Genomic DNA, 25383 nt, shown 5'->3' with positions numbered 1-25383 from the left:
TAGGGTCTGGAATGCACTGTCTGAGAGTGTGGGGGAGACAGGGTCAATCGAGGGTTCCAAAAGGGAATTGAACAATTATCCAAAGAGAAAATAAAATTGTAGTGCTCCAGGGCAAAGATGGGGCAGTGGGACTAGCTGAGATGTTCTTGTAGGGAGTCAGTACAGACATGATGGGCTGAATGCCCTCTTTCAGTGCTGTAACCATTCCCTGATTGGATCTGGAATGTTCCTTTGTTTAATTACAGGGAGAAGGTCAGCTGCTGAATGGATCACAGTCTCTACAGTGTGATTGTGAACGATGGGGAACTGCTCTACTCACTCTGGCTGCCTTGGCCATAGAAGCAAGCACTGCCGGCCTAGCCTGTTGACAGAACATTCTGGAATTCAAGAACTGGGATGCCAAGCAGTGTCTGGGAATGATGGGACTGGATTGAAGCTGAGCAACGATGGCCTTGAGGGGGTATCACTCCACAGTGCTTGGGCCTGTACGGACACTCTGATTGGACCATTGACCAAACAGACTAATAGGGAAATGAAGGAGATCAGCAAAGTGGAGGTCGATACAGACAATATTTCCAACATTAAGCCCGATTCCCTCCAGCAGTTCTGGTTGTCAGTTGGAAGGAATTGTAGGTGTGAATTTGGGAGTGGATGGCCTGGTCATACTGTCCCTGGACAGGAAGTGACGGAAATCACTGAGGTGACAGAAACTGTTATCACTGAGATTATTGAAGTAACTGAGTTTCCAGAGAGAAGGAGCCAATCAATGAAAACAGCAATGGCTGGGATCTTGCTGTGTCGTAAGGAGACTGTGCAGGTCAACACTTCATTTCATTGAAGATTGAGTCTTTCTTTCTGTACAGACTATTCTAGACCATTCCATTATATCGGGGAGAACTCTTCTCTCCCAGTATCTCTCTGTGGTTCCCACTCTGGCTGTCAGCAGGATGGTGACCAGTTGCTCTCTTCTCTATGTGTTCTCAGTTTGCTTCCATATCCAACTCTCTCTGATTCTGTTCAAACTCCCCTCTTTGAATCATCATCTTTTCCTTTACAATCCACAGCCTAGAAACATAAGCTGCCTACACCTTCCTGATTAATCCTCTCTCCTCCTTTCTTCAGGCTTGTCAGGGTTTGGTCTCGCTTGTGTTTCTTCAGCATTAGGAGTGAGTAATACAAAGTGGGTTCCTCCAGAATCGTTTACCGTGTGTAGGAAGGAATATACAGGGAAATTCAGTAGCTTGGGTTCAGCAATGGGAATAATCACAATATTAAACAATGAATCTGAATCGAGTAGGGGACTACACTTTCCAGGATACTTATCTCAGAGAAAATATAGTCCAAATGGAAAAGGAGGAGGGGTAGCCCTGATAATAAAGGATGAGATAAAATAAAAACAAGAGAGAGAAAGAATCTTAATTCAGAAAATGAAGAAACATAATTAGTTTGGGTGCTGTTAAGAAACTGCAAGCGGCAGGAAATATTGATGGGAGTAGTTTATAAAGCCAGAGAGTAGCTGTAGTGTAGGGTAGAGCAGAAATCAGGAAATTTGAGATATATGGAACGACGATAATACAGTGATCCTGGGGAACTTCATCTTCATATAGATTGGACAGACCAAATTTGCAGTAATTTTCTGGAGGATGAGACCATGGATGTACACAAGATAGTTTCTTCCAAAAGGTTTAATTTAATTTAAAGAGGTAAGTCATGGCAGGAGAGCTCAAAGCCATGGTGTGCTCTTCCTGCTCTATGTGGGGAGCCGAGCACATTTCCAGTGCCTGGGGCCAGCATGTGTGCGGGAAGTGTCTCCAGCTGCAGCTCCTGGAAGCCCGGGTTTTGGAGCTGGAGCGGCGGCTGGGAACACGGTGGAGCATCCGCGAGGCGGAGAGTATCATGGATAGCACGTATAGAGAGGTGGTCACACTGCAGGCTAAGAGTCCACAGGCAGGAAGGGAATGGGTGACCACCAGGCAAAGTAAGAGGACCAGGCAGACAGTGCAGGAATCTCCTGTGGCTATTCCCCTGAAAACAGATATCCTGCTTTGGATACTGTTGGGGGGAATGGCCTCTCAGGGGAAAGCAGCAACAGCCAAATTCGTTGCACCGCAGTTGGCTCTGCTGCACAGGGGAGGAGTAAAAAGTGTGGGAATGTTTTCGGGGATTCAATTGTAAGGGGAGTAGATAGGTGTTTCTGTGGCTGTAAACGAGACTCCAGGATGGTGTGTTGCCTCCCTGGTGCTAGGGTCAAGGATGTCTCAGAGCAGCTAGAGGACATTCTGAAGGGGGTGGGTGAACAGCCAGCAGTCATGGTGCACATTGGTACAAACCACATAGGTGAAAAAAAGGGATGAGGTCTGGAAAGCAGAATATAGGGAGTTAGGAAGTAAGTTGAAAAGTAGGACCTCAAAGGTAGTGATCTCAGGATTACTACCAGTGCCACATGCCAGTTAGAGTAGAATAGCAGGATATATCGGATGAATACGTGGCTGAAGAGATGGTGTGAAGGGGAGGGTTTGTCTTTTTAACATTACTTGTCCCGTTCCCACTATTTTTCACTGAGGCCCTGTTTGATTCTTGCCCTTGATTTCTCTGCCTATCACTTTTCTTATTCCGCTTTCTGTCTTTTGTTCTTGTCCTTGATTCCCCCTCCTCTGACTCCTTGCATAGGTTCCCATCCCCCTGCCATTTTAGTTTAAACCCTCCCCAACCACTCTAGCAAATATTCCCCCTAGGACATCAGTCCCGGTCCTGCCCAGGTGTAACCCGTCCAGTTTGTACTGGTCCCACCTCCCCCAGAACCGGTCCCAATGTCCCAGGATACTGTTGGGGGGAATGTCAGAGCTAATATCTTTCCTCACTATTGTGTTAATTTCCTCTTTAACCAGCAATGCAACTCCACCGCCTTTTCCTTTTTGTCTGTCCTCCCTAAATACTGAACACCCCTGGATGTTCAGTTCCCATCCCTGGTCACCCCACAGCCATGTCTCCATAACCCAGACTATATCATACCTGTTTACATCTATTTGCGCTGTTAATTCATCCACTTTATTGTGAATGCTCCTCGCATTAAGGCACAAAGCCTTAATCAAACAGGGCCTCAGTGAAAAATAGTGGGAACGGGACAAGTAATGTTAAAAAGACAAGCCTTAAGGCTTTGTCCCTTAACGCGAGGAGCATTCGCAATAAAGTGGATGAATTAACAGCGCAAATAGATGTAAACAGGTATGATATAGTCTGGGTTACAGAGACATGGCTGCAGGGTGACCAGGGATGGGAACTGAACATCCAGGGGTGTTCAGTATTTAGGGAGGACAGACAGAAAGGAAAAGGCGGTGGAGTTGCATTGCTGGTTAAAGAGGAAATTAATGCAATAGTGAGGAAAGATATTAACTCCGACGATGTGGAATCTGTATGGGTAGAGCTGAGAAACACTAAGGGGCAAAAAACGTTAGCGGGGGTTGTATATAGACCCCCAAACTGTAGCGGTGATGTTGGGAAGGCATTAAACAGGAAATTAGAGACGCATGTAATAAAGGGACATCTGTAATTATGGGTGACTTTAATCTGCATATAGATTGGGCAAATCAAATTAGTAACAATACCGTAGAGGAGGAATTCCTGGAGTGTTTATGGGATGGTTTTCTGGACCAATACATTGAGGAACCAACTAGAGAACAGGCCATCCTAGACTGGGTATTGTGTAATGAGAAGGGAATAATTGGCAATCTAGTTGTGCGAGGCCCCTTGGGGATGAGCGACCATAATATGATAGAATTCTTCATCAAGATGGAGAGTGACGTAGTTGATTCTGAGACTAGGGTCCTGAATCTTAATAAAGGAAACTACGATGGTATGAGGCACGAGTTGGCTATGATGGATTGGGAAACGTTACTTAAAGGGATGACGGTGGATAGGCAATGGCAAACATTCAAAGAGTGCATGGGTGAACTGCAACAAACATTTATTCCTGTCTGGCGCAAAAGTAAAACAGGAAAGGTGGTCAAACCATGGCTTACAAGGGAAATTAGAGAAAGTATTAGATCCAAGGAAGAGGCATACAAATTGGCCAGAAAAAAAAACAGACCTGAGGATTGGGAGAAATTTCTTCACCCAGAGAGTGGTGAGCCTGTGTAATTTGCTACCACAAAGTAGTTGAGGCCACAACATTGTATGTTTTCAAGAAGGAGTTAGATGTAGCTCTTGGGGCGAAAGGGATCAAAGGATATGGGGAGAAAGCGGGAGCAGGCTATTGAGTTGGATGATCAGCCTTGATCATAATGAATGGCGGAGCAGGCTCGAAGGGCCGAATGGCCTACTCCTGCTCCTAGTTTCTATATTTCTATGTTTTCTACATCAGTATGTTATGGAACTAACTAGGGAATAGACTATTTCAGATGAGGTGAGAGTGACTGCCCTTGGCAACAAGGAAGCATTTGACCGAGTGTGACATCAAGGAGCCCTAACAAAACTGGAGTCAATGGGAATCGGGGAAACCTCTCCGCTGGTTGGAGCCATACCTAGCACAAAGGGAGGTGGTTGTGGATGTTGGAGGTCAATCATCTCAGCTCCAGGACATCACTGCAGGAGTTCCTCAGGATAGTGTCCTAGGCCCAACCATCTTCAGCTGCTTCATCAATGATCTTCCTTCCATCATAAGGTCAGAAGTGGGGATTTTCGCTGATGATTGCACAATGTTCAGCACCATTCGCAACTCCTCAGATACTGAAGCAGTCCATGTCCATGCAGCAAGACCTGGACAATACCCAGGCTTGGGATGACAAGTGGCAAGTAACATTCGCGCCACACAAGTGTCAGGCAATGACCATCTCCAACAAGAGAGAATCTAACCATCACCCCTTGATGTTCAATGGCATTACCATCACTGAATCCCCCACTATCAACATCCTGGGGGTTACCATTGTCCAGAAACTGAACTGGACTAGCCATATAAATACTGTGGCTACAAGAGCAGGTCAGAGGCTAGGAATCGTGCAACGAGTAACTCACCTCCTGACTCCCCAAAGCCTGTCCACTATCTACAAGGTACAAGTCAGGTGTGTGAAGGAATCCCGTGAATGAATAAAAAATAACACATATATGCACGTACACTCACAAATGCAACATACAGACACACACAAAGTTTCTGGCCATATGTATGTATTTGTGTGTGTGTGAGTGTGTGTGTGTGTATGTTTGAGTGTATCTGTGTGTGTGTGTGTTTGTATGTATATGTGTGTGTTACTGTTTGTATGTATGTGTGTATTTGTGTGTGTTCATGTGTGTATTTGTGTGTATGTATGTGTATGTGTGTGTGTATATGTGTATGTGTGTGTGTGTGTGTGTGTATTTGTGTGTGTTCATGTGTGTATATTGGATGGGGGGGAAAGTGAATGTTTCTTTGTATTTTTTTTATTTATTCACGGGGTGTGGGCTTCACTGGCTGGGCCAGCATTTATTGCCCATCCCTAATTGCCCTTGAGAAGGTGGGGGTGAGCTGCCTTCTTGAACCGCTGCAGTCCATGTGGTGTAGGTACACCCACAGTGCTGTTAGGGAGGGAGTTCCAGGATTTTGACCCAGCGACAGTGAAGGAACAACGATATATTACCAAGTCAGGATGGTGAGTGACTTGGAGGGGAACTTCCAGGTGGTGGTGTTCCCATCTATCTGCTGCCATTGTCCTTCTAGGTGGTAGTGGTCGTGGGTTTGGAAGGTTGAAGGAGCCTTGGTGAATTCCTGCAGTGCATCTTGTAGATGGTACACACTGCTGCTACTGTGTGTCAGTGGTGGAGGGAGTGAATGTTTGTGGATGGGGTGCCAATCAAACGAGCTGCTTTGTTTTGGACGGTGTTAAGCTTCTTGAGTGTTGTGGGAGCTGCACTCATCCAGGCAAGTGGGGAGTATTCCATCACATTCCTGACTTGTGCCTTGTGGATGGTGGACAGGCTTTGGGGAGTCAGGAGGTGAGTTACTCATCGCAGGATTCCTAGTCTCTGACCTGCTCTTGTAGCCACAGTATTTATATGGCTAGTCCAGTTCAGTTTCTGGAAAATGGTAACCCCCAGGATGTTGATAGTGGGGGATTCAGTGATGGTAATGCCATTGAACATCAAGGGATGATGGTTAGATTCTCTCTTGTTGGAGATGGTCATTGCCTGACACTTGTGTGGCGTGAATGTCACTTGCCACTTGTCAGCCTGGATATTGTCCAGGTCTTGCGGCAATTGGACATGGACGGCTTCAGTATCTGAGGAGTCGCAAATGGTGCTGAACATTGTGCAATCATCAGCGAACATCCGCACTTCTGACCTTATGATGGAAGGAAGGTCATTGAGGAAGCAGCTGAAGATGGTTGGGCCGAGGACACTACCCTGAGGAACTTCTGCAGTGATGTCCTGGAGCTGAGATGACTGACCTCCAACAACCACAACCATCTCCTTTGTGCTAGGTATGGCTCCAAACGGTGGGGAGTTTTCCCCCTGATTCCCATTGACTCCAGCTTTGCTAGGGCTCCTTGATGCCACACTTGGTCAAATGCTGCCTTGATGTCAAGGGCAGTCACTCTCACCTCACACCCTGAGTTCAGCTCTTTGGTCCATGTTTGAACCAAGGCTGTAATGAGGTCAGGAGCTGAGTGGCCCTGGCAGAACCCAAACTGGGCATTGGTGAGCAGGTTTTTGCTAAGCAAGTGCCGCTTGATAGCACTGTTGATGACCCCTTCCATTACTTTACTGATGATGGAGAGTAGACTGATGGGGCAGTAATTGGCTGGGTTGGATTTGTCCTGCTTTTTGTGTACAGGACATACCTGGGCAATTTTCCACATAGCCGGGTAGATGCCAGTGTTGTAGCTGTACTGGAACAGCTTGGCTAGGGGCGTGGCAAGTTCTGGAGCACAAGTCTTCAGTACTGTTGCTGGAATATTGTCAGGGCCCATAGACTTTGCAGTATCCAGTGCCTTCAGCTGTTTCTTGATATCGTGTGGAGTGAATCGCATTGGCTGAAGACTGGCATCTGTGATGCTGGGGACCTCCAGAGGAGGACGAGATGGATCATCCACTTGGCATTTCTGGCTGAAGATTGTAGCAAATGCTTCAGCCTTATCTTTTGCACTGATGTGCTGGGCTCCTCCATCATTGAGGATGGGGATATTTGTGGAGCCGCCTCCTCTAGTGAGTTGTTTAATTGTCCACCACCATTCATGACTGGATGTGGCAGGACTGCAGAGCTTAGATCTGATCTGATGGTTGTGGGATCACTTAGCCCTGTCTATCACTTGCTGCTTATGCTGTTTGGAATGTTATAGCTTCACCAGGTTGACAGTTCATTTTTAGGTATGCCTGGTGCTGCTCCTGGCATGTCCTCCAGCACTCTTCATTGAACCAGGGTTGATCCCCTGGCTTGATGGTAATGGTAGAGTGGGGGATATGCCGGGCCATGAGGTTACAGATTGTGTTCGAGTACAATTCTGCTGCTGCTGATGGCCCACAGTGCCTCATGGATGCCCAGTCTTGAGTTGCTAGATCTGTACGAAATCTATCCCATTTAGCATGGTGGTAGTGCCACACAACACGATGGAGGGTATCCTCAATGTGAAGGTGGGACTTCGTCTCCACAACGTCTGTGTGGTGGTCACTCCTATCAATACTGTCATGGACAGATGCATCTGTGGCAGGCAGGTTGGTGAGGATGAGGTCAAGTATGTTTTTCCCTCTTGTTGGTTCCCTCACCACCTGCCGCAGACCCAGTCTAGCAGCTCTGTCCTTTAGGACTCAGCCAGCTCGATCAGTAGTGGTGCTACCGAGCCACTCTTGGTGATGGACATTGAAGTCCCCACCCAGAGTACATTCTGTACCTTTGCCACCCTCAGTGCTTCCTCCAAGTGATGTTCAACATGGAGGAGCACTGATTCATCAGCTGAGGGAGGGCGGTACGTGGTAATCAGCAGGAGGTTTCCTTGCCCATGCTTGACCTGATGCCATGAGACTTCATGGGGTCCAGAGTTGATGTTGATGTACCAAGACGTAGCGGCAGCGTTAGGGAGGTTAAGGGGATGTAATTGCACAGCCGGGGAACGGGTGTTAAACACGTGTACATAATGTTTGCTATTGTCAATAACCTCCCAAGAATCTCTCCCTGTCTATGGCTCTGTTTTTAAAGTCCATGTGGGCTGTGATTTCAGGTGTCTCTCCACTGGTCTGCAGCCTCTCCCTCTTGTTGTGAGCCAGTTTGTCCTGCATGGATAGAGATCACAGAATCACAGAATCACACAATGCAGAAGAGGCCCTTCGGCCCATCGAGTCTGCACCGACACGTGAGAAACACCTGACCTACCTACCTAATCCCATTTACCAGCACTTGGCCCATAGCCTTGAATGTTATGACGTGCCAAGTGCTCATCCAGGTACTTTTTAAAGGATGTGAGGCAACCCGCCTCCACCACCCTCCCAGGCAGCGCATTCCAGACTGTCACCACCATCTGGGTAAATAAGTTCTTCCTCACATCCCCCCTAAACCCCCTGCCCCTCACCTTGAACTTATGCCCCCTTGTGACTGACCCTTCAACTAAGGGGAACAGCTGCACCCTATCCACCCTGTCCATGCCCCTCATAATCTTGTACACCTCGATCAGGTCGCCCCTAAGTCTTCTCTGCTCCAACGAAAACAACCCAAGTCTATCCAACCTCTCTTCATCACTTAAATGTTTCATCCCAGGCAACATCCTGGTGAATCTCCTCTGCACCCCCTCCAGTGCAATCACATCCTTCCTATAATGTGGTGACCAGAACTGCACACAGTACTCCAGCTGTGGCCTCACCAAGGTTCTATACAACTCCAACATGACCTCCCTACTTTTGTAATCTATGCCTCGACTAATAAAGGCAAGTGTCCCATATGCCTTTTTCACCACCCCACTAACATGCCCCTCTGCCTTCAGAGATCTATGGACACACACACACCAAGGTCCCTTTGTTCCTCAGAACTTCCTAGTGCCATGCCGTTCATTGAATACTTCCTTGTCAAATTACTCCTTCCAAAGTGTATCACCTCACACTTTTCAGGCTTAAATTCCATCTGCCACTTATCTGCCCATTTGACCATCCCATCAATATCTTCCTGTAGCCCAAGACACTCAACCTCACTGTTAACCACCCGGCCAATCTTTGTGTCATCTGCAAACTTACTAATCCTACCCCCCACATAGTCATCTATGTCGTTTATATAAATGACAAATAATAGGGGACCCAGCACAGATCCCTATGGTACACCACTGGACACTGGCTTCCAGTCACTAAAGCATCTTTCGGTCATAACCCTCTGTCTCCTACAATGAAGCCAATTTTGAATCCACCTTATCAAATTACCCTGTATCCCATGTGCATTTGCCTTCTTTATAAGTCTCCCATGTGGGACCTTGTCAAAGGCTTTGCTGAAATCCATATAAACTACATCAACTGCACTACCCTCATCTACACACCTGGTCACCTCCTCAAAAAATTCAATCAAATTTGTTAGGCATGACCTCCCTCTGACAAAGCCATGCTTATTATCCCTGATCAAACCTTGCCTCTCCAAGTGGAGATAGATTCTCTCCTTCAGAATTTTCTCCAATAGTTTCCCTACCACTGACGTGAGACTCACTGGCCTGTAGTTTCCTGGCTCATCTCTACAACCTTTCTTAAATAGCGGAACCACATTAGTTGTTCTCCAGTCCTCTGGCACCTCCCCCTTGGCCAGAGATGTGTAGAGTGTAAGCAGGACTCCTGCCGGGCCAGATGATAAGTATACCTGGCCTGTGTGGGTGGTGAGTGGTCCCATGGACGGGATGAGGACAATGATGGTGAGTGTGAGAGAGTGAACGGTGATGTCCCTTGCACTGGCAGTGAGTGAGGGCCCTGTGGATGTGCGATGGGTTTGTGAGCGTGTGAGTTGGGAGTGATGAGAGGAGTGACTTACCCTGGCGGAGCGGAGGAGATCATTCATCCTCTTGTGGCACTGGGTGGTTGTCCTCTTTTGCAGGGTGTTGGCGCTGACCATCGCTGCCATCGCCTCTCAGGCTGGATTAGTGATGTTGCTGCCCACCGTGCGGCCAGAGGGGGGGGATAGCGGAAATCCCGATGGGCCTCCACGGCATCCAAAAGGCGCTCGATGGACACATCATTAAACTGGGAGAGGGGGCTGCAGTGTTTTTGCCTTTTGGGGCCATCCTGCCTCCTGGGCTGGGAGCAGGGAGAGGTGTGTGAGTAGCTGCAGGTTAAACGTGGTGCTTGGTGTGATGAAACGGCGGGCGGGGTGATGGTGCAGTGGGTGAATGAGAGCCTGTCCCCCAGTGAGCAGCGTGTTTCCCGGGAATGTGTCATCAATGATTGGGATTGGGATGATACAGGGTGAAAAGCTGCCATTGTGGATTGTGAGTTAAACACCCTCTTTCCCTGCTCACTATTGCACTCAGTGCAAATCCCGCTCTCCGAGTGTCAATATTAACTCTGTGAGTGAATAGGTTTTCAGTGAGTTAGGTTTCAATGAAAATCTTGCCAAGGTCTGTAGGGAAAACGAGGTTAATATTTAATTCATTAATTGAACCTTTGCCCAGTTATCCACCTGCCAGTGAGAATCTCTGTTCACTCTCCCTGTAGAGAAAGGAGGAAGTGGGTGCTGAAATTCACTATCACTCTTTCACAATCTCTCTCTCTCTTTCTCCTTGTCTATTTCTTTTTCTCTCTCCATGTGTCCAGTGTCTTGTATCTTGTTTTTTTGTCCCAATGGTGTACACAGGCTGTCAACATTGTAGCTGAGTTAACTTTATTGATAACACAATTTCCCAACACGGACACATCTCTGCAGAGTCTGAACACGATAAAGACAGACTCCAACATGTGCTGTCTGACCTTCACCCCCAGGCCAGGTGCCCCTGTATATAGGACAGAGCCCTGTATAGTGCCTAATACCAGGGAGGCGGTGGTGTAGTCATATTGTTACTGGACCAGAGACCCAGGGTAATGCTCTGGGGGCCTGAGTTCAAATCCCCTCACGGCAGATAGTGGAATTTGAATTCAATATAAAATCTGGAATTAAGAGTCTGATGGTGACCATGAAACCATTGTCGATTGTTGTAAAAACCCACCTGGTTCACTAATGCCCTTTAGGGGAGGAAATCTGCCGTCCTTACCTGGTCTGGCCTACATGTGACTCCAGACCCACAGCAATGTGGCTGACTATTAAATGCCCTCTGAACAAGGGAATTAGGGATGGGCAATAAATGTTATCCTCTCCAGAGACACCCACATCCCATCAATGAATATAAAAAGGCAGATTCCAACAACAATCAGCTATTATCATGACATCCATCTTCCCTTTCTGTATCTCTTTCCTTCTGCTTTTACTCTCTCTCTTTCCCTCTGTCCTTTTCTCCATTGCTGTCTCTCTATCTCTGTCCCTCTTCTCCCTCTATTCCTCTCTCACTCCCTGTCTCTCCATTTCTCTTTGTCCTTTTTCTCTGTTCCTGACTCATTCTCTCTGTTTCCCCGCTCTCCCTTTTTCTGTCTCTCTCTCTGTCCCTCTATTCCCTCTCCCTCTCTATTCCCTCTCTCTCTCTATTCCCTCTCTCCCTGTATACCCCTCTCTCTCTCTATTGTCCATTTCTCTATTGTCCCTCTCTCTCTAGTCCTCCTCTCTCTAGTCCCCCTCTCTCTTGTCCCTCTCTCTATTCCCTCTCTCTTTCTATTCCCTCTCTATTCCCTCTCTTTCTCTATTCCCTCTCTCTTTCTATTCCTTCTCTCTCTATTCCCCCTCTCTCTCTATTCCCTTTCTCTCTCTCTCCCTCAATGACACTAACATGTCATCTCTGTTCACCTCAGGCTCCACTGGACTCTGGGACTTTTGATGATCATTTGACAAAACTGCGGAGCTGGATCGATGACATTGAAGATGTGATAAGCAATCAGAACCCTCCCTCCGCAGAGCTGGGGGTAGTGAAAGCTCAGCTACAGGAACAGAAGGTAATCAGAAGATTCAAATTTCTAATAATCTTCACAAATTTGGCAGCATCAATGCTGGAGAGGCTTCAAGAAGGGGGCAGAGTCTCAGGATAAGAGATCGACCATTTCAGACTGAAATGAAAGAAGGAGAAATTTCTCTCTCAGAGGGTTGTGAATCTGTGGAGTTCCCAACCCCAGAGGCTGTGGAGGCTCAGTCCTACTTAATGAGTTCTTTGTATCAGTGTTCACTGAGGAAGAGGATATCGGTACAAGAGGAGACAGTGGAGGAAATCGATTGGAAAATTGAGAGGGAGGATGTCCTGGAGAGGGTGGACGTGCTCAGATGGATAATTCACCCGCTCTGGAGGATTTGCATCCCAGGTTGCTAACGGGAGTGGGGGTGGAGATAGTGGAAGGGTTTGTCTTAATCTTCCAATTTTCCCTGGATACAGGGGAGGTGCCAGGGGATTGGAGAGTGTAAATGCGGCAGGCTTATTCAAGAAGGGGTGTAAGGACAGTGCTAGTAACTACAGGCCGGTCAGTTTAACATGAGCAGGGGAAAGGTTTCAGAAACAATAATCAGGGAAATAATCACTGGGCTATTGGAGAGGTTTGAGTTCATTAAGGGAGCCAGCATGGATTTGTAAAAGGCTCATCACGCCTGACGAATAGAATTGAATTTTTTAATGAAGGAGCAGAGAAGATTGATGAAGGGAATGTAGTTGATGTTGTCTATTTGGATTTTAAGAAAGTGTTTGGCCAAGTACCACATGGGGTGGTGGTGGTATTGTGGTGTTGTCACTGGACTGGGTATTCCAGAGACCCAGGGTCCCAGGTTCAAATCCCATCACAGCAAAAGGTGAAATTTGAATCCAATAAACACCTGGAATTAAAAACCTGATGATAATCACAAAACCATTGCTGTAAAAACCCATCTGGATCACTAATGCCCTTTAGGGAAGGAAATCTGCCGTCCTTACCTGGTCTGGCCTACATGTGACTCCAGACCCACAGCAATGTGGTTGATTTAATGCTTGGAACCTACACCACATGGACTGCAGCTCACCACCACCTCCCCAAAGGGCAATAAATGCTGATCCAGCCAGTGAAGCACACATCCCATGAATACATTGACAAAAAGGTGAGAGGGGGTTGGATGGTGGGGGAAAGTGAGGGGTGTTTTGATGCTGTAGCTGTGTTTCAGTGAGGTTTTAACAATATCAGGCGTTCTGATCTTACCAAACCTGCGGGAGGTTTTGGTTCCTTGTGTCGGGTGTGAGATGGTCACAATCATTTAACTTTAACCAAACTATTTACAAAGGGCTCAGGGGAGCTACAGGGGACACAGGACACAGGCTCCTCTGCTCTGAGCTCTCGTACAGCCTCGCATGTCACAGATATATCACTAATTTCATCATCGTCTCACTAACATATCCACTAACCCATTGCTGAACATCAACCCCAAAATCTTCTCCAACTGTTACATCATTTTGTTAAACTGCTTAAGGACATTTTCCAATATTTATAACCAGCCGGGACTGTTCACAGCTGCTGGTCAACATCCCCTCCACTCAACCCTAAGCTGACAGTAACCCGACAGAGGGGGATGTGAGGGGGTTACACAGGGGGGGCGGGGGGAGGGCGATGTGAGGGGGTTACACGGGTGGAATGTGAAGGGGTTACACGGGTGGAATGTGAGGGGGTTACACGGGTGGAATGTGAAGGGGTTACACGGGTGGAATGTGAAGGGGTTACACGGGTGGAATGTGAAGGGGTTACACGGGGGGGGAATGTGAGGGGGTTACACGGGTGGAATGTGAAGGGGTTACACGGGTGGAATGTGAAGGGGTTACACGGGTGGAATGTGAAGGGGTTACACGGGTGGAATGTGAGGGGGTTACACGGGTGGAATGTGAAGGGGTTACACGGGTGGAATGTGAGGGGGTTACACGGGGGGGGAATGTGAGGGGGTTACACGGGGGTGGAATGTGAAGGGGTTACACGGGTGGAATGTGAGGGGGTTACACAGGGGGGGAATGTGAGGGGGTTACACAGGGGGGGAATGTGAGGGGGTTACACGGGGGGAATGTGAGTGGGTTACACGGGGGGGGGGGAATGTGAGAGGGTTACACGGGGGGGGAATGTGAGGGGGTTACACGGGGGGAATGTGAGTGGGTTACACGGGGGGGGGAATGTGAGAGGGTTACGCGGGGGGAATGTGAGGGGGTTACACAGGGGGAATGTGAGGGGGTTACACGGGGGGAATGTGAGGGAGTTACACGGGGGAATGTGAGTGGGTTACACGGTGGTGGGGGAATGTGAGGGGGTTACACAGGAGGAATGTGAGGGGTTTACACGGGGGGGAATGTGAGGGGGTTACACGGGGGGGAGTGTGAAGGGGTTACACGCGGGGAGGAATGTGAGGGAGTTACACGGGGGGAATGTGAAGGGGTTACACGGGGGGGAATGTGAGGGCGTTACACGGGGGGAATGTGAGGGCGTTACACGGGGGGGGAATGTGAGGGGGTTACACGGGGGGGGAATGTGAGGGGGTTACACAGGAGGAATGTGAGGGGTTTACACGGGGGGGAATGTGAGGGGGTTACACGGGGGGGAGTGTGAAGGGGTTACACGCGGGGAGGAATGTGAGGGAGTTACACGGGGGGAATGTGAAGGGGTTACACGGGGGGGAATGTGAGGGCGTTACACGGGGGGAATGTGAGGGCGTTACACGGGGGGGGAATGTGAGGGGGTTACACGGGGGGAATGTGAGGGCGTTACACGGGGGGAATGTGAGGGGGTTACACGGGGGGAATGTGAGGGGGTTACACGGGGGAATGTGAGGGGGTTACACGGGGGGGAATGTGAGGGGGTTACACGGGGGGGGCGTGGATGTTGAGGGTGTTACACGGGGGGGAATGTGAGGGCGTTACACGGGGGGAATGTGAGGGGGTTACACGGGGGAGGAATGTGAGGGCGTTACACGGGGGGAATGTGAGGGGGTTACACGGGGGGGAATGTGAGGGCGTTACACAGGGGGAATGTGAGGGGGTTACACGGGGGAATGTGAGGGGGTTACACGGGGGAATGTGAAGGGGTTACACGGGGGAATGTGAGGGGGTTACACGGGGGGAATGTGAAGGGGTTACACGGGGGAATGTGAGGGGGTTACACAGGGGAGGAATGTGAGGGAGTTACACGGGGGGAATGTGAGGGGGTTACACGGGGGGAATGTGAGGGCGTTACACGGGGGGATTGTGAGGGGTTACACGGGGGAGGGGAATATGAGGGGGTTACACGGGGACGGGAATGTGAGGGGGTTACACGGGGGGATTGTGAGGGGGTTACACGGGGGAATGTGAGGGGTTACACGGGGGAGGGGAATGTGAGGGGGTTACACGGGGACGGGAATGTGAGGGGGTTACACGGGGGAGGGGAATGTGAGGTGGTTACACAGGGGATGGGAATGTGAGGGGGTTACACGGCGGGACAGAATGTGAGAGTGTTACACGGGGACGGGAATGTGAAGGGGTTACACGGGGGGGCAGAATGTGAGGGGGTTACACGGGGGGGGAATGTGAGGGGGTTACACAGATTGGGGGTGCCTCTCAGTGATTTGTTGGTGCTCAGTCCCAGCATCAATGGGCTGAATGGTCTCCTTTCCTGGTGTTTCTATCCTGTGATTGGGTGAGTGTGTTTGACTGAAATGGGAATTATTAACGGGCCAGAGATTGTGGTTATTTTCCAGTTGCTGCTCCGCCTGTTGGATGATCACCAGCCACGTGTGGACTGTCTGACCGAGGGGATGGAGACTCTGAATCCCTCACTGAGCTCCCGGAACAACAGGATCCAGGATGATTTGCAGCAGCGTTGGGAAGCTTTACTGAAATGTGCCCATGATAGGTGTGTGCTCACCAGGTTGAACAGCCTCGCTGTGGAGGAGGCCATTCAACCCACTGTACCAGTGCTAGCTCCCTGAAAAAGCAACACGATTAATCTCACTCTGCTTTCCTCTCCCTGTGATAAATACTTTCTATTGAATTCTTTACCCATTCCATTTCCATAGTTACTTTTAAAACTGCTTTCAGTCAGTGCCTGAACATTATAACTCCCTGTGTAAACAAAATGATCCTCACCAACCCCTCACATCCAAAGGCTTATAGAGCGAGAGAGCACAGTAACAGGCCCTTCAGCCCATCATGTCCATGCCAGCCATCAATCACCTATCTATTCTAATCCCATTTTCCAGCACTTGGCCCGTAGCCCTTATCCAATCCTCTATACCCCTTGACATCCAGCGTTCCCTAGACGTGTCGGTTCCACCCTTCACCTTTACGGGAACATGTTGGCCCTGAACTCTCACTATTTCCTTTTTGAATGACCCCCACTGCTCTGATGTAGACTTTCCTACAAGCAGCTGCTCCCAGTCCACTTTGGCCAGATCCTGTCTTATCATATTAAAATCAGCAATGCCACCTCCCCTTTTACAAAGCCCCTGTCAGGCCTGAAGATTCTATACCCTGGAATATTGAGCTGCCAGTCCTGCCCTTCCCTCAACCATGTCTCTGTAATAGCAACAGGATCATATTCCCATGTGTGAATCAACACCCACAGTTAATCTTGGAAGACTCCTTGTGTTAAAATAAATGCAATCCAGCCTTGTATTGTTCCCTTGTGCCTTAACAGGTCTATATTTGCTCTGCCTTCCAGACTGACTTAGTTTCTCTTCTATATTTGGCTGTGCATCACCTATTGTACCTCCACTCTGTATCCCATCCCCCTGCCAAATTAGTTCACCCCCCCTCCAACAGCACTAGCAAACCTCCCTGCAAGGATGTTGGTCCCATTCCAGTTCAGGTGCAACCCATCTGCCTTGTACAGGTCCCATTGCCCCCAGAAACAGACCCAGTGATCCAGGCAGTGGTAGTGACGTCGGTAGTGGGGAAAATTCTAGAGTCCATTATAAAGGATTTAATAGCTGAGCACTTGGAAAACAGTGGCAGAATCGGACAGAGTCAGCATGGATTTATGAAAGGGAAATCATGCTTGACAAATCTACTAGAATTTTTCGAGGATGTAACTAGTAGAGTTGATGAGGGGGAGCCAGTGATGTGGTTTATTTGGACTTTCAGAAGGCTTTCGACAAAGTCCCACATAAGAGATTAGCGTGTAAAATTAAAGCGCATGGGATTGGGGGTAGTGTGTTGAGATGGATAGAAAACTGGTTGGCAGACAGGAAACAAAGAGTAGGAATAAACGGGTCTTTTTCCGAATGGCAGGCAGTGACTAGTGGGGTACCACAGGGATCGGAGTGGGAACCCAGTTATTCACAATATATATTTATGATTTAGATGAGGGAACTAAATGTAATATCTCCAAATTTGCAGATGACACAAAGCTGGGTGGGAGGGTGAGCTGTGAGGAGGATGCAGAGATGCTTCAGTGTGATTTGGACAAGCTGAGTGAGTGGGCAAATGCATGGCAGATGCAGTATAATGTGGATAAATGTGAGGTTATCCACTTTGGTAGCAAAAACAGGAAGGCAGATTATTATCTGAATGGCAATAAATTGAGAGAGGGGAATGTGCAACAAGACCTGGGTGTCCTTGTACACCAGTCGCTGAAGGTAAGCATGCAGGTGCAGCAGGCGGTAAAGAAGGCAAATGGTATGTTGGCCTTCATAGCCAGAGGATTTAAGTACAGGAACAGGGATGTTTTGCTGCAATTGTACAGGGCCTTGGTGAGACCACACCTGGAATACTGTGTGCAGTTTTGGTCTCCTTATCTGAGGAAGGATGTACTTGCTATAGAGGGTGGGCAGCGAAGGTTTACCAGACTGATTCCTGGGATGGCGAGACTGACATATGAGGAGAGATTGAGTCGATTAGGATTATATTCGCTGGAGTTCAGAAGAATGAGTGGGGATCTCATAGAAACCTATAAAATTCTAACAGTACTAGACAGGGTAGATGCAGGAAGGATGTTCCCGATGGTGGGGGAGTCCAGAACCAGGGGTCACAGTCTGAGGATATGGGGTAGACCATTTAGGACTGAGATGAGGAGAAATTTCTTCACCCAGAGAGTGGTGAGCCTGTGGAATTCGTTACCACAGAAAGTAGTTGAGACCAAAACATTGTATGTTTTCAAGAAGGAGTTAGGTATAGCTCTTGGGGCGAAAGGGATCAAAGGATATGGGGAGAAAGCGGGAACAGGCTATTGAGTTGGATGATCAGCGATGATCATAATGAATGGCGAAGCAGGCTCGAAGGGCCGAATGGCCTACTCCTGCTCCTAGTTTCTATGTTTCCATGAAACCTGCACCATCTCTTCAATCGCGCATCATCCTCTCTATCCTCTTAACCCTATACTCATTAGCACGTGGCACAGGGAGTAATCCAGAGATTACAATCTTTGAGGTCCTGCTTTTTAATCTGCAACCTAGCTCCCTAAATTCTTGTTGCAGGACCTCATCCCTCTTTCTACCCATGTCGTTACATAGAAGCATAGGCCAGGGTTTTCCCCTCGGTGATTTGGGGGCAGGACCCGCTCGCCGAGGGGAGAATGATGTGGGATGACGTAGGGAGAAACCCCCGATGTCATCCCGGTCCCTTTAAATATTCAGGAAAGTGGGCGGACAGCGAAATCAGCTGTCTGATCGCTGACCTGTCAATGACTAGTTAAGGCCACTGACAGGCTAGTTAAAGTAATTAAAAACCTGCCTGTCCAACGCTAAAGCTCCAGATAATTCATTAAACTTCATCCACTGGCGGGATGAAGGTTCATGTCCGTATTTTTAAAAATTAATAAAGCTTATGTGGTTTTTATTAACATGTCCCATCTCGCGTGACATTGTCACATGACGGGGGCATGTTAATAATTTTAAAATTTTTTAATTTTTAAAGTGTTTCGGACTCTCACTGGTCTCCCTGGGACAGGACTTTGCCTCAGGGAGCAGTGCGCCCTCTGACAGATGGGGAACTCCCCCCCTCACCACACAGGGAGCGCATAGCACTTCTCATCGGGGATGCTGCTGGCTGGGTCTTAATTGCAACGCCCACTCAAAATGGCGGCAGGGCCCGTTTCAGTGGCGGCGATTGGCTGCCCGCCCGCCATCAAGGGCAAAATTCTGCCCATAGAAACTAGGAGCAGGAGTAGGCCATTCGGCCCTTCGAGCCTGCTCCACCATTCATTATGATCATGGCTGATCATCCAACTCAATAACCTGCTCCTGCTTTCTCCCCATATCCTTTGATCCCTTTCACCCCAAGAGCTATATCTAACTCCTTCTTGAAAACATACAATGTTTTGGCCTCAACTACTTTCTGTGGTAACGAATTCCACAAGCTCACCACTCTCTGGGTGAAGAAATTTCTCCTCATCTCAGTCCTAAATGGTCTACCCCATATCCTCAGAATGGAGGGTGGAGCTTAAGAAAGCAATTCGGAGAGCAAAGAGGGGATATGAGAAAGATATGGCTGGTAAAATTAGGGAAAATCCTAAGATATTCTATAATATATCAGTGGGAAGAGGATAACCAGGGAAAGAGTAGGGCCCATAAGGGACCAAGGGGGCAATCTATGGGTGGAGCCAGAGGACATTGCTAGAGTGTTGAATAAATACTTCACATCCGTCTTCACCCAAGAGAATGAGGATGAAGGTATCGAACTTGGGGAGAGAGACTGCGAGGTTCTTAAGAAAATTGATATAGGGAGTGACAAGGTATTGGAGGTGTTGGCAGGCTTAAAAGTGGACAAATCTCCAGGTCCAGATGATTTCACAGAATCACAGTGCAGAAGAGGCCCTTCGGCCCATCGAATCTGCACCGACACGTGAGAAACACCTGACCTACCTACCTAATCCCATTTACCAACACTTGGCCCATAGCCTTGAATGTTATGACGTGCCAAGTGCTCATCCAGGTACTTTTTAAAGGATGTGAGGCAACCCGCCTCCACCACCCTCCCAGGCAGTGCATTCCAGACCGTCACCACCCTCTGGGTAAAAAAGATTTTCCTCACATCCCCCTAAACCTCCTGCCCCTCACCTTGAACTTATGCCCCCTTATGACTGACCCTTCAACTAAGGGGAACAGCTGCTCCCTATCCACCCTGTCCATGCCCCTCATAATCTTGTACACCTCGATCAGGTTGCCCCTACTCCCTACTTTTGTAATCTATGCCTCGATTGATAAAGGCAAGTGTCCCAAATGCCTTTTTCACCACCCCACTGACATGCCCCTCCGCCTTCAGAAATCTATGGACACACACGCCAAGGTCCATTTCTCCCTCGGAACTTCCTAGTGTCATGCCGTTCATTGAATACTTCCTTGTCAAATTACTCCTTCCAAAGTGTATCACCTCACACTTTTCAGGGTTAAATTCCATCTGCCACTTATCTGCCCATTTCACTGTCTATATCTTCCTGTAGCCCAAGACACTCAACCTCACTGTTAACCACCCGGCCAATCTTTGTACCATCTGCAAACTTACTAATCCTACCCGCACATAGTCATCTATGTCATTTATATAAATGAAAAATAATAGGGGACCCAGCATAGATCCCTGTGGTACACCACTGGACACTGGCTTCCAGTCACTAAAGCATCCTCCTGTCATCATCATAATAGTAGATAAAAACAAAAAACTACTGTGGATGCTGGAAATCCAAAACAAAAACAGAATTACCTGGAAAAACTCAGCAAGTCTGGCAGCATCGGTGGAGAAGAACCCTAACCCACCTATGGCACCTCCCCATGCCCACGCAGAAGATGCAACACCTGCCCCTTCACTTCCTCTCTCCTCAATGTCCAAGGGCCCAAACACTCCTTTCAAGTGAAGCAGCATTTCACTTGCATTTCCCCTAACTTAGTCAACTGCATTCGTTGCTCCCAATGCGGTCTCCTCTACATTGGAGAGACCAAATGCAAACTGGGCGACCGCTTTGCAGAACACCTGCGGTCTGTCCGCAAGAAAGACCCAAACCTCCCTGTCGCTTGCCATTTCAACACTCCACCCTGCTCTCATGCCCACATGTCTGTCCTTGGGTTGCTGCATTGTTCCAGTGAAGCCCAATGCAAACTGGAGGAACAGCACCTCATCTTCCGACTAGGCACTTTACAGCCTCCGGGCTGAATATTGAATTTAGCAACTTTAGATCTTAAACTCCCTCCCCCCATCCCCACACCGTTTCTTCCCCCTCCCTTTTGTTTTTTTTTCAATAATTTATATAGATTTTTCTTTTCCCACCTATTTCCATTATTTTTAAATCTACAACTAATACCTTGTCAGTCTTTCCACCCCACCCCCACTAGAGCTGTACCTTGAGTATCCTGCCATCCATTCTTAATTAGCACATTTTCTTAGATAATATCACCACCTTCAACACCTCTTTGATCCTTTTGTTTGTGACATCTTTTGATTATCTGCTCCTATCACTGCTTGCATGTCCCTACAACCACCCCACCCTCAACTTCTCTCTCCCCCGCCCCCCACCTTAAACCAGCTTATATTTCACCCCTCACCTAACTTTACTCAGTTCTGTTGAAGGGTCATGTGGACTCGAAACGTCGACTCTTTTCTTCTCCACCGATGCTGCCAGACCTGCTGAGTTTTTCCAGGTAATTCTGTTTTTGTCTTCTGTCATCATCCTCTGTCTCCTAAAACTAAGCCAATTTTGAATCCACCTTATCAAATTACCCTGTATCCCAAGTGTATTTGCCTTCTTTATAAGTCTCCCATGTGGGACCTTGTCAAAGGCTTTGCTGAAATCCATTTAACCAAATCAACTGCACATAAACGACATCAACTGTATGGCTGTGTTTAGTGAGACTGTGTGTTGCCTGTCACTCATATCACCAAAGGTTATGACGCTGTGATCAGTGTTTGTCCTCGCACAGCCTCTCTGGCCAGACCCAGATACTGGATTGTCAGCTGATGGTGTGTTTCACCAATGAAAAGCTTCCCCCACACACTAACCGGCAGGTTTCCTGTGCTTTCAATTTTAATTATAATTAATTGGGAAAAGACAAAAGTGCATCGAAATGACTGTTGTCTGTGTGTACGTCCTCTCTTTCTGTGTTCTCCTTTCATAGGCACAGTCAGTTGAAGCAGACTTTGCCACTGGCTCTGCATTTCCGGAAGGTTCTGGACAGTGTATTGGAATGGCTGACAGTGACTGAGAGGAAGATTCAAGTCTCAGGCCCAGGCACATGGCGAATGGATGAAGAAATCCCTCTGTCGGAGGTAGGAATTACTGTGGGGGGTGTCTCCACTTTCCTGGGAGACGTGTGAATGGTCACAGTGTGAGAGCGATTGGTCAAAGTGAGTTTGTGACTAAGGAATTCTGGAGATGGGAGTCAGCAGAACCATGCTTCTTGTTGGGTCTTCCTGAAGAGAGACTGCGGGTGGAATGTTCCGTGCCCGCTGGTGGCGGGTGTGAGAGGTGCCATGAGCAGACTACATGGCGCGATCACTTTCCCGATGGTGGGAAGGCAGGTCGCGATTGTCCACTCAGCTCGCTGAGGACAGGGCCACGTATCCCCCCATTGGTCGTCAGGAACCTCATTGTAATATTATCAGCATTTCATTATCAGACCATCAAACTGGCTCTTTTTAAAAATTCATTCACAGGATATGGGCTTCGCTGGCTGGGCCAGCATTTATTACCCATCCCTAATTGCCCCTGAGAAGGTGGTGGTGAGCTGCCTTCTTCATCCGCTGCAGTCCATGTGGTGTAGGTACACCCACAGTGCTGTTAGGGAGGGAGTTCCAGGATTTTGACCAAGCGACAGTGAAGGAACGGCCGATATATTTCCAAGTCAGGATGGTGAGTGACTTGGAGGGGAACTTCCAGGTGGTGGTGTTCCCATCTATCTGCTGCCATTGTCCTTCTAGGTGGTAGTGGTTGTGGGTTTGGAAGGTGCTGTCTAAGGAGCCTTGGTGAATTCCTGCAGTGCATCTTGTAGATGGTACACACTGCTGCTACTGTGCGTCGGTGGTGGAAGGAGTGAATGTTTGTGGATGTGGTGCCAATCAAGTGGGGCTGCTTTGTCCTGGACGGTGTCAAGCTTCTTGAGTGTTGTGGGAGCTGCACTCATCCAGGCAAGTGGAGTGTATTCCATCACACTCCTGACTTGTGCCTTGTAGATAGTGGACAGGCTTTGGGGAGTCAGGAGGTGGGTTACTCGCTGCAGGATTCCTAGCCTCTGACCTGCTCTTGTAGCCACAATATTTATATGGCTAGTCCAGTTCAATTTCTGGTCAAGTTTCTGGTAACCCCCAGGATGTTGATAGTGGTGGATTCAGTGATGGTAATGCCATTGAACATCAAGGGGCGACGGTTAGATTCTCTCTTGCTGGAGATGGTCATTACCTGACATTTGTGTGGCGCGAATGTTACTTGCCGCCTGTCAGCCCAAGCCTGGATATTGTCCAGGTCTTGCTGCATTTGGACCTGGGCTGCTTCAGTATCTGAGGAGTCGCGAATGGTGCTGAACATTGTGCAATCATCAGCGAATATCCCCACTTCTGACCTTATGATGGAAGGAAGGTTATTGATGAAGCAGCCGAAGATGGTTGGGCTGAGGACACTATCCTGAGGAACTCCTGCAGTGATGTCCTGGAGCTGAGATGACTGACCTCCAACAACCACAACCATCTTCCTTTGTGCTAGGTATGACTCCAACCAGTGGAGAGTTTTCCCCCTGATTCCCATTGACTCCAGTTTTGCTAGGGCTCCTTGATGCCACACTCGGTCAAATGCTGCTGGATCTCCGCTGGATCATCTGTCCATGTTGGCGGGAAAGCATGTTGATGTGTTTCCGAGTGTCACAGAGAGGCGATGTGCACTTGGCAGCCTTCACTTTGGGGGAACTGGAGATGAGTGAACAGCAACGTCCTGCTGACCTCACCAGGGTCATCTGTTGCTTTGCAGGCTTCAGGGGCACCGGCGGGGGCTGGGGTTAAGTGGCGGGGTGGGGGGTGCTCAGGGGGCAAGTGCAGCCCTTTCTCTGAGTCAACTTTTGAGGGTGAGGGGGAGCAGGGGGCCAGTGCAGCCTTGATGCTGAGGCGAATGGTGGTGATGGTGGGGGTGGTGGGCAAGGCCTGCCCTGCCATTGAATATGGAGCACAAGCATTCGGGGTGGGGGGTCAGGGTGGGCGAGGGAAGCATTCGGGGTGGGGGGTCAGGGTGGGCGAGGGAAGCATTCGGGGTGGGGGGTCAGGGTGGGCGAGGGAAGCATTCGGGGTGGGGGGTCAGGGTGGGCGAGGGAAGCATTCGGGGTGGGGGGTCAGGGTGGGTGAGGGAAGCATTCGGGGTGGGGAGTCAGGGTGGGCGAGGGAAGCATTCGGGGTGGGGGGTCAGGGTGGGTGAGGGAAGCAGCCACGCATTAGGGAAACCTATAGAAAATGACCATTCACCTGTGACTGAGCCAGTTCCAGCACAGCCACATTGATATGATTGGGAACAAAAACAAAAATAGCTGGAAAAACTCAGCAGGTCTGGCAGCATCTGCGGAGAGGAACACAGTTAACGTTTCGAGTCTGTATGACTCTTCAACAGAACTAAGTAAAAATAGAAGAGAGGTGAAATATAAGCTGGTTTAAGGGGGGCTGGATAGAGAGTCAGTGATAGGTGGAGATAACCAAAAGATGTCATAGACAAAAGGGCAAAGAGGTGTTGAAGGTGGTGATATTATCTAAGGAATGTGCTAATTAAGGGTAGAAAGCAGGACGAGCAAGGTACAGATAGCCCTAGTGGGGGTGGGGGGAAGGAATCTAAAAAGGCTAAAAGGTAGAGATAAAACAATGGATGGAAATACATTTAAAAATAATGGAAATAGGTGGGAAAAGAAAAATCTATATAAATTATTGGAAAAAACAAAAAGGAGGGGGAAAATCGGAAAGGGGGTAGGGATGGAGGAGAGAGTTCATGATCTAAAATTGTTGAACTCAATATTCAGTCCGGAAGGCTGTAAAGTGCCTAGTCGGAAGATGAGGTGCTGTTCCTCCAGTTTGCGTTGAGCTTCACTGGAACAATGCAGCAAGCCAAGGACAGACATGTGGGCATGAGAGCAGGGTGGGGTATTAAAATGCCAAGCGACAGGGAGGTCTGGGTCATGCTTGCGGACAGACTGAAGGTGTTCTGCAAAGCGGTCGCCCAGTCTGCGTTTGGTCTCTCCAATGTAGAGGAAACCGCATTGGGAGCAACGAATGCAGTTGACTAAGTTGAGGGAAGTACAAGTGAAATGCTGCTTCACTTGAAAGGAGTGTTTGGGCCCTTGGACGGTGAGGAGAGGGGAAGTAAAGGGGCAGGTTTTGCAACTTCTGCGGTTATTTGGGAAGGTGCCGTGGGAGGGGATTGAGGTGTAGGGGGTGATGGAGGAGTGGACCAGGGTGTCCCGGAGGG

At 48.7% G+C, this 25383-nt stretch overlaps 1 protein-coding gene across 1 annotated transcript in view; it reads left to right on the top strand.

The window, feature by feature from the left end:
• The first annotated feature begins 265 nt into the window (after window positions 1–265).
• macf1b (microtubule actin crosslinking factor 1b) overlaps window positions 266–25383 on the top strand; it is a 383409-nt gene continuing 358291 nt past the window's right edge. Inside the window, exons 1-4 of the mRNA XM_078534257.1 lie at window positions 266–817; window positions 11860–12000; window positions 15728–15882; window positions 22070–22220. Of these exons, the coding sequence (XP_078390383.1) occupies window positions 299–817; window positions 11860–12000; window positions 15728–15882; window positions 22070–22220 (966 nt within the window). The 5' untranslated portion in view covers window positions 266–298. The remainder of the gene's footprint in view (window positions 818–11859; window positions 12001–15727; window positions 15883–22069; window positions 22221–25383) is intronic.

Source organism: Cetorhinus maximus, chromosome 3, assembly GCF_964194155.1.
Source record: "Cetorhinus maximus chromosome 3, sCetMax3.hap1.1, whole genome shotgun sequence".
Lineage (NCBI taxonomy): Eukaryota > Metazoa > Chordata > Chondrichthyes > Lamniformes > Cetorhinidae > Cetorhinus > Cetorhinus maximus.
Note: the sequence above shows the minus strand (reverse complement) of the source record. Positions and strands in the feature narration are given on the sequence as shown.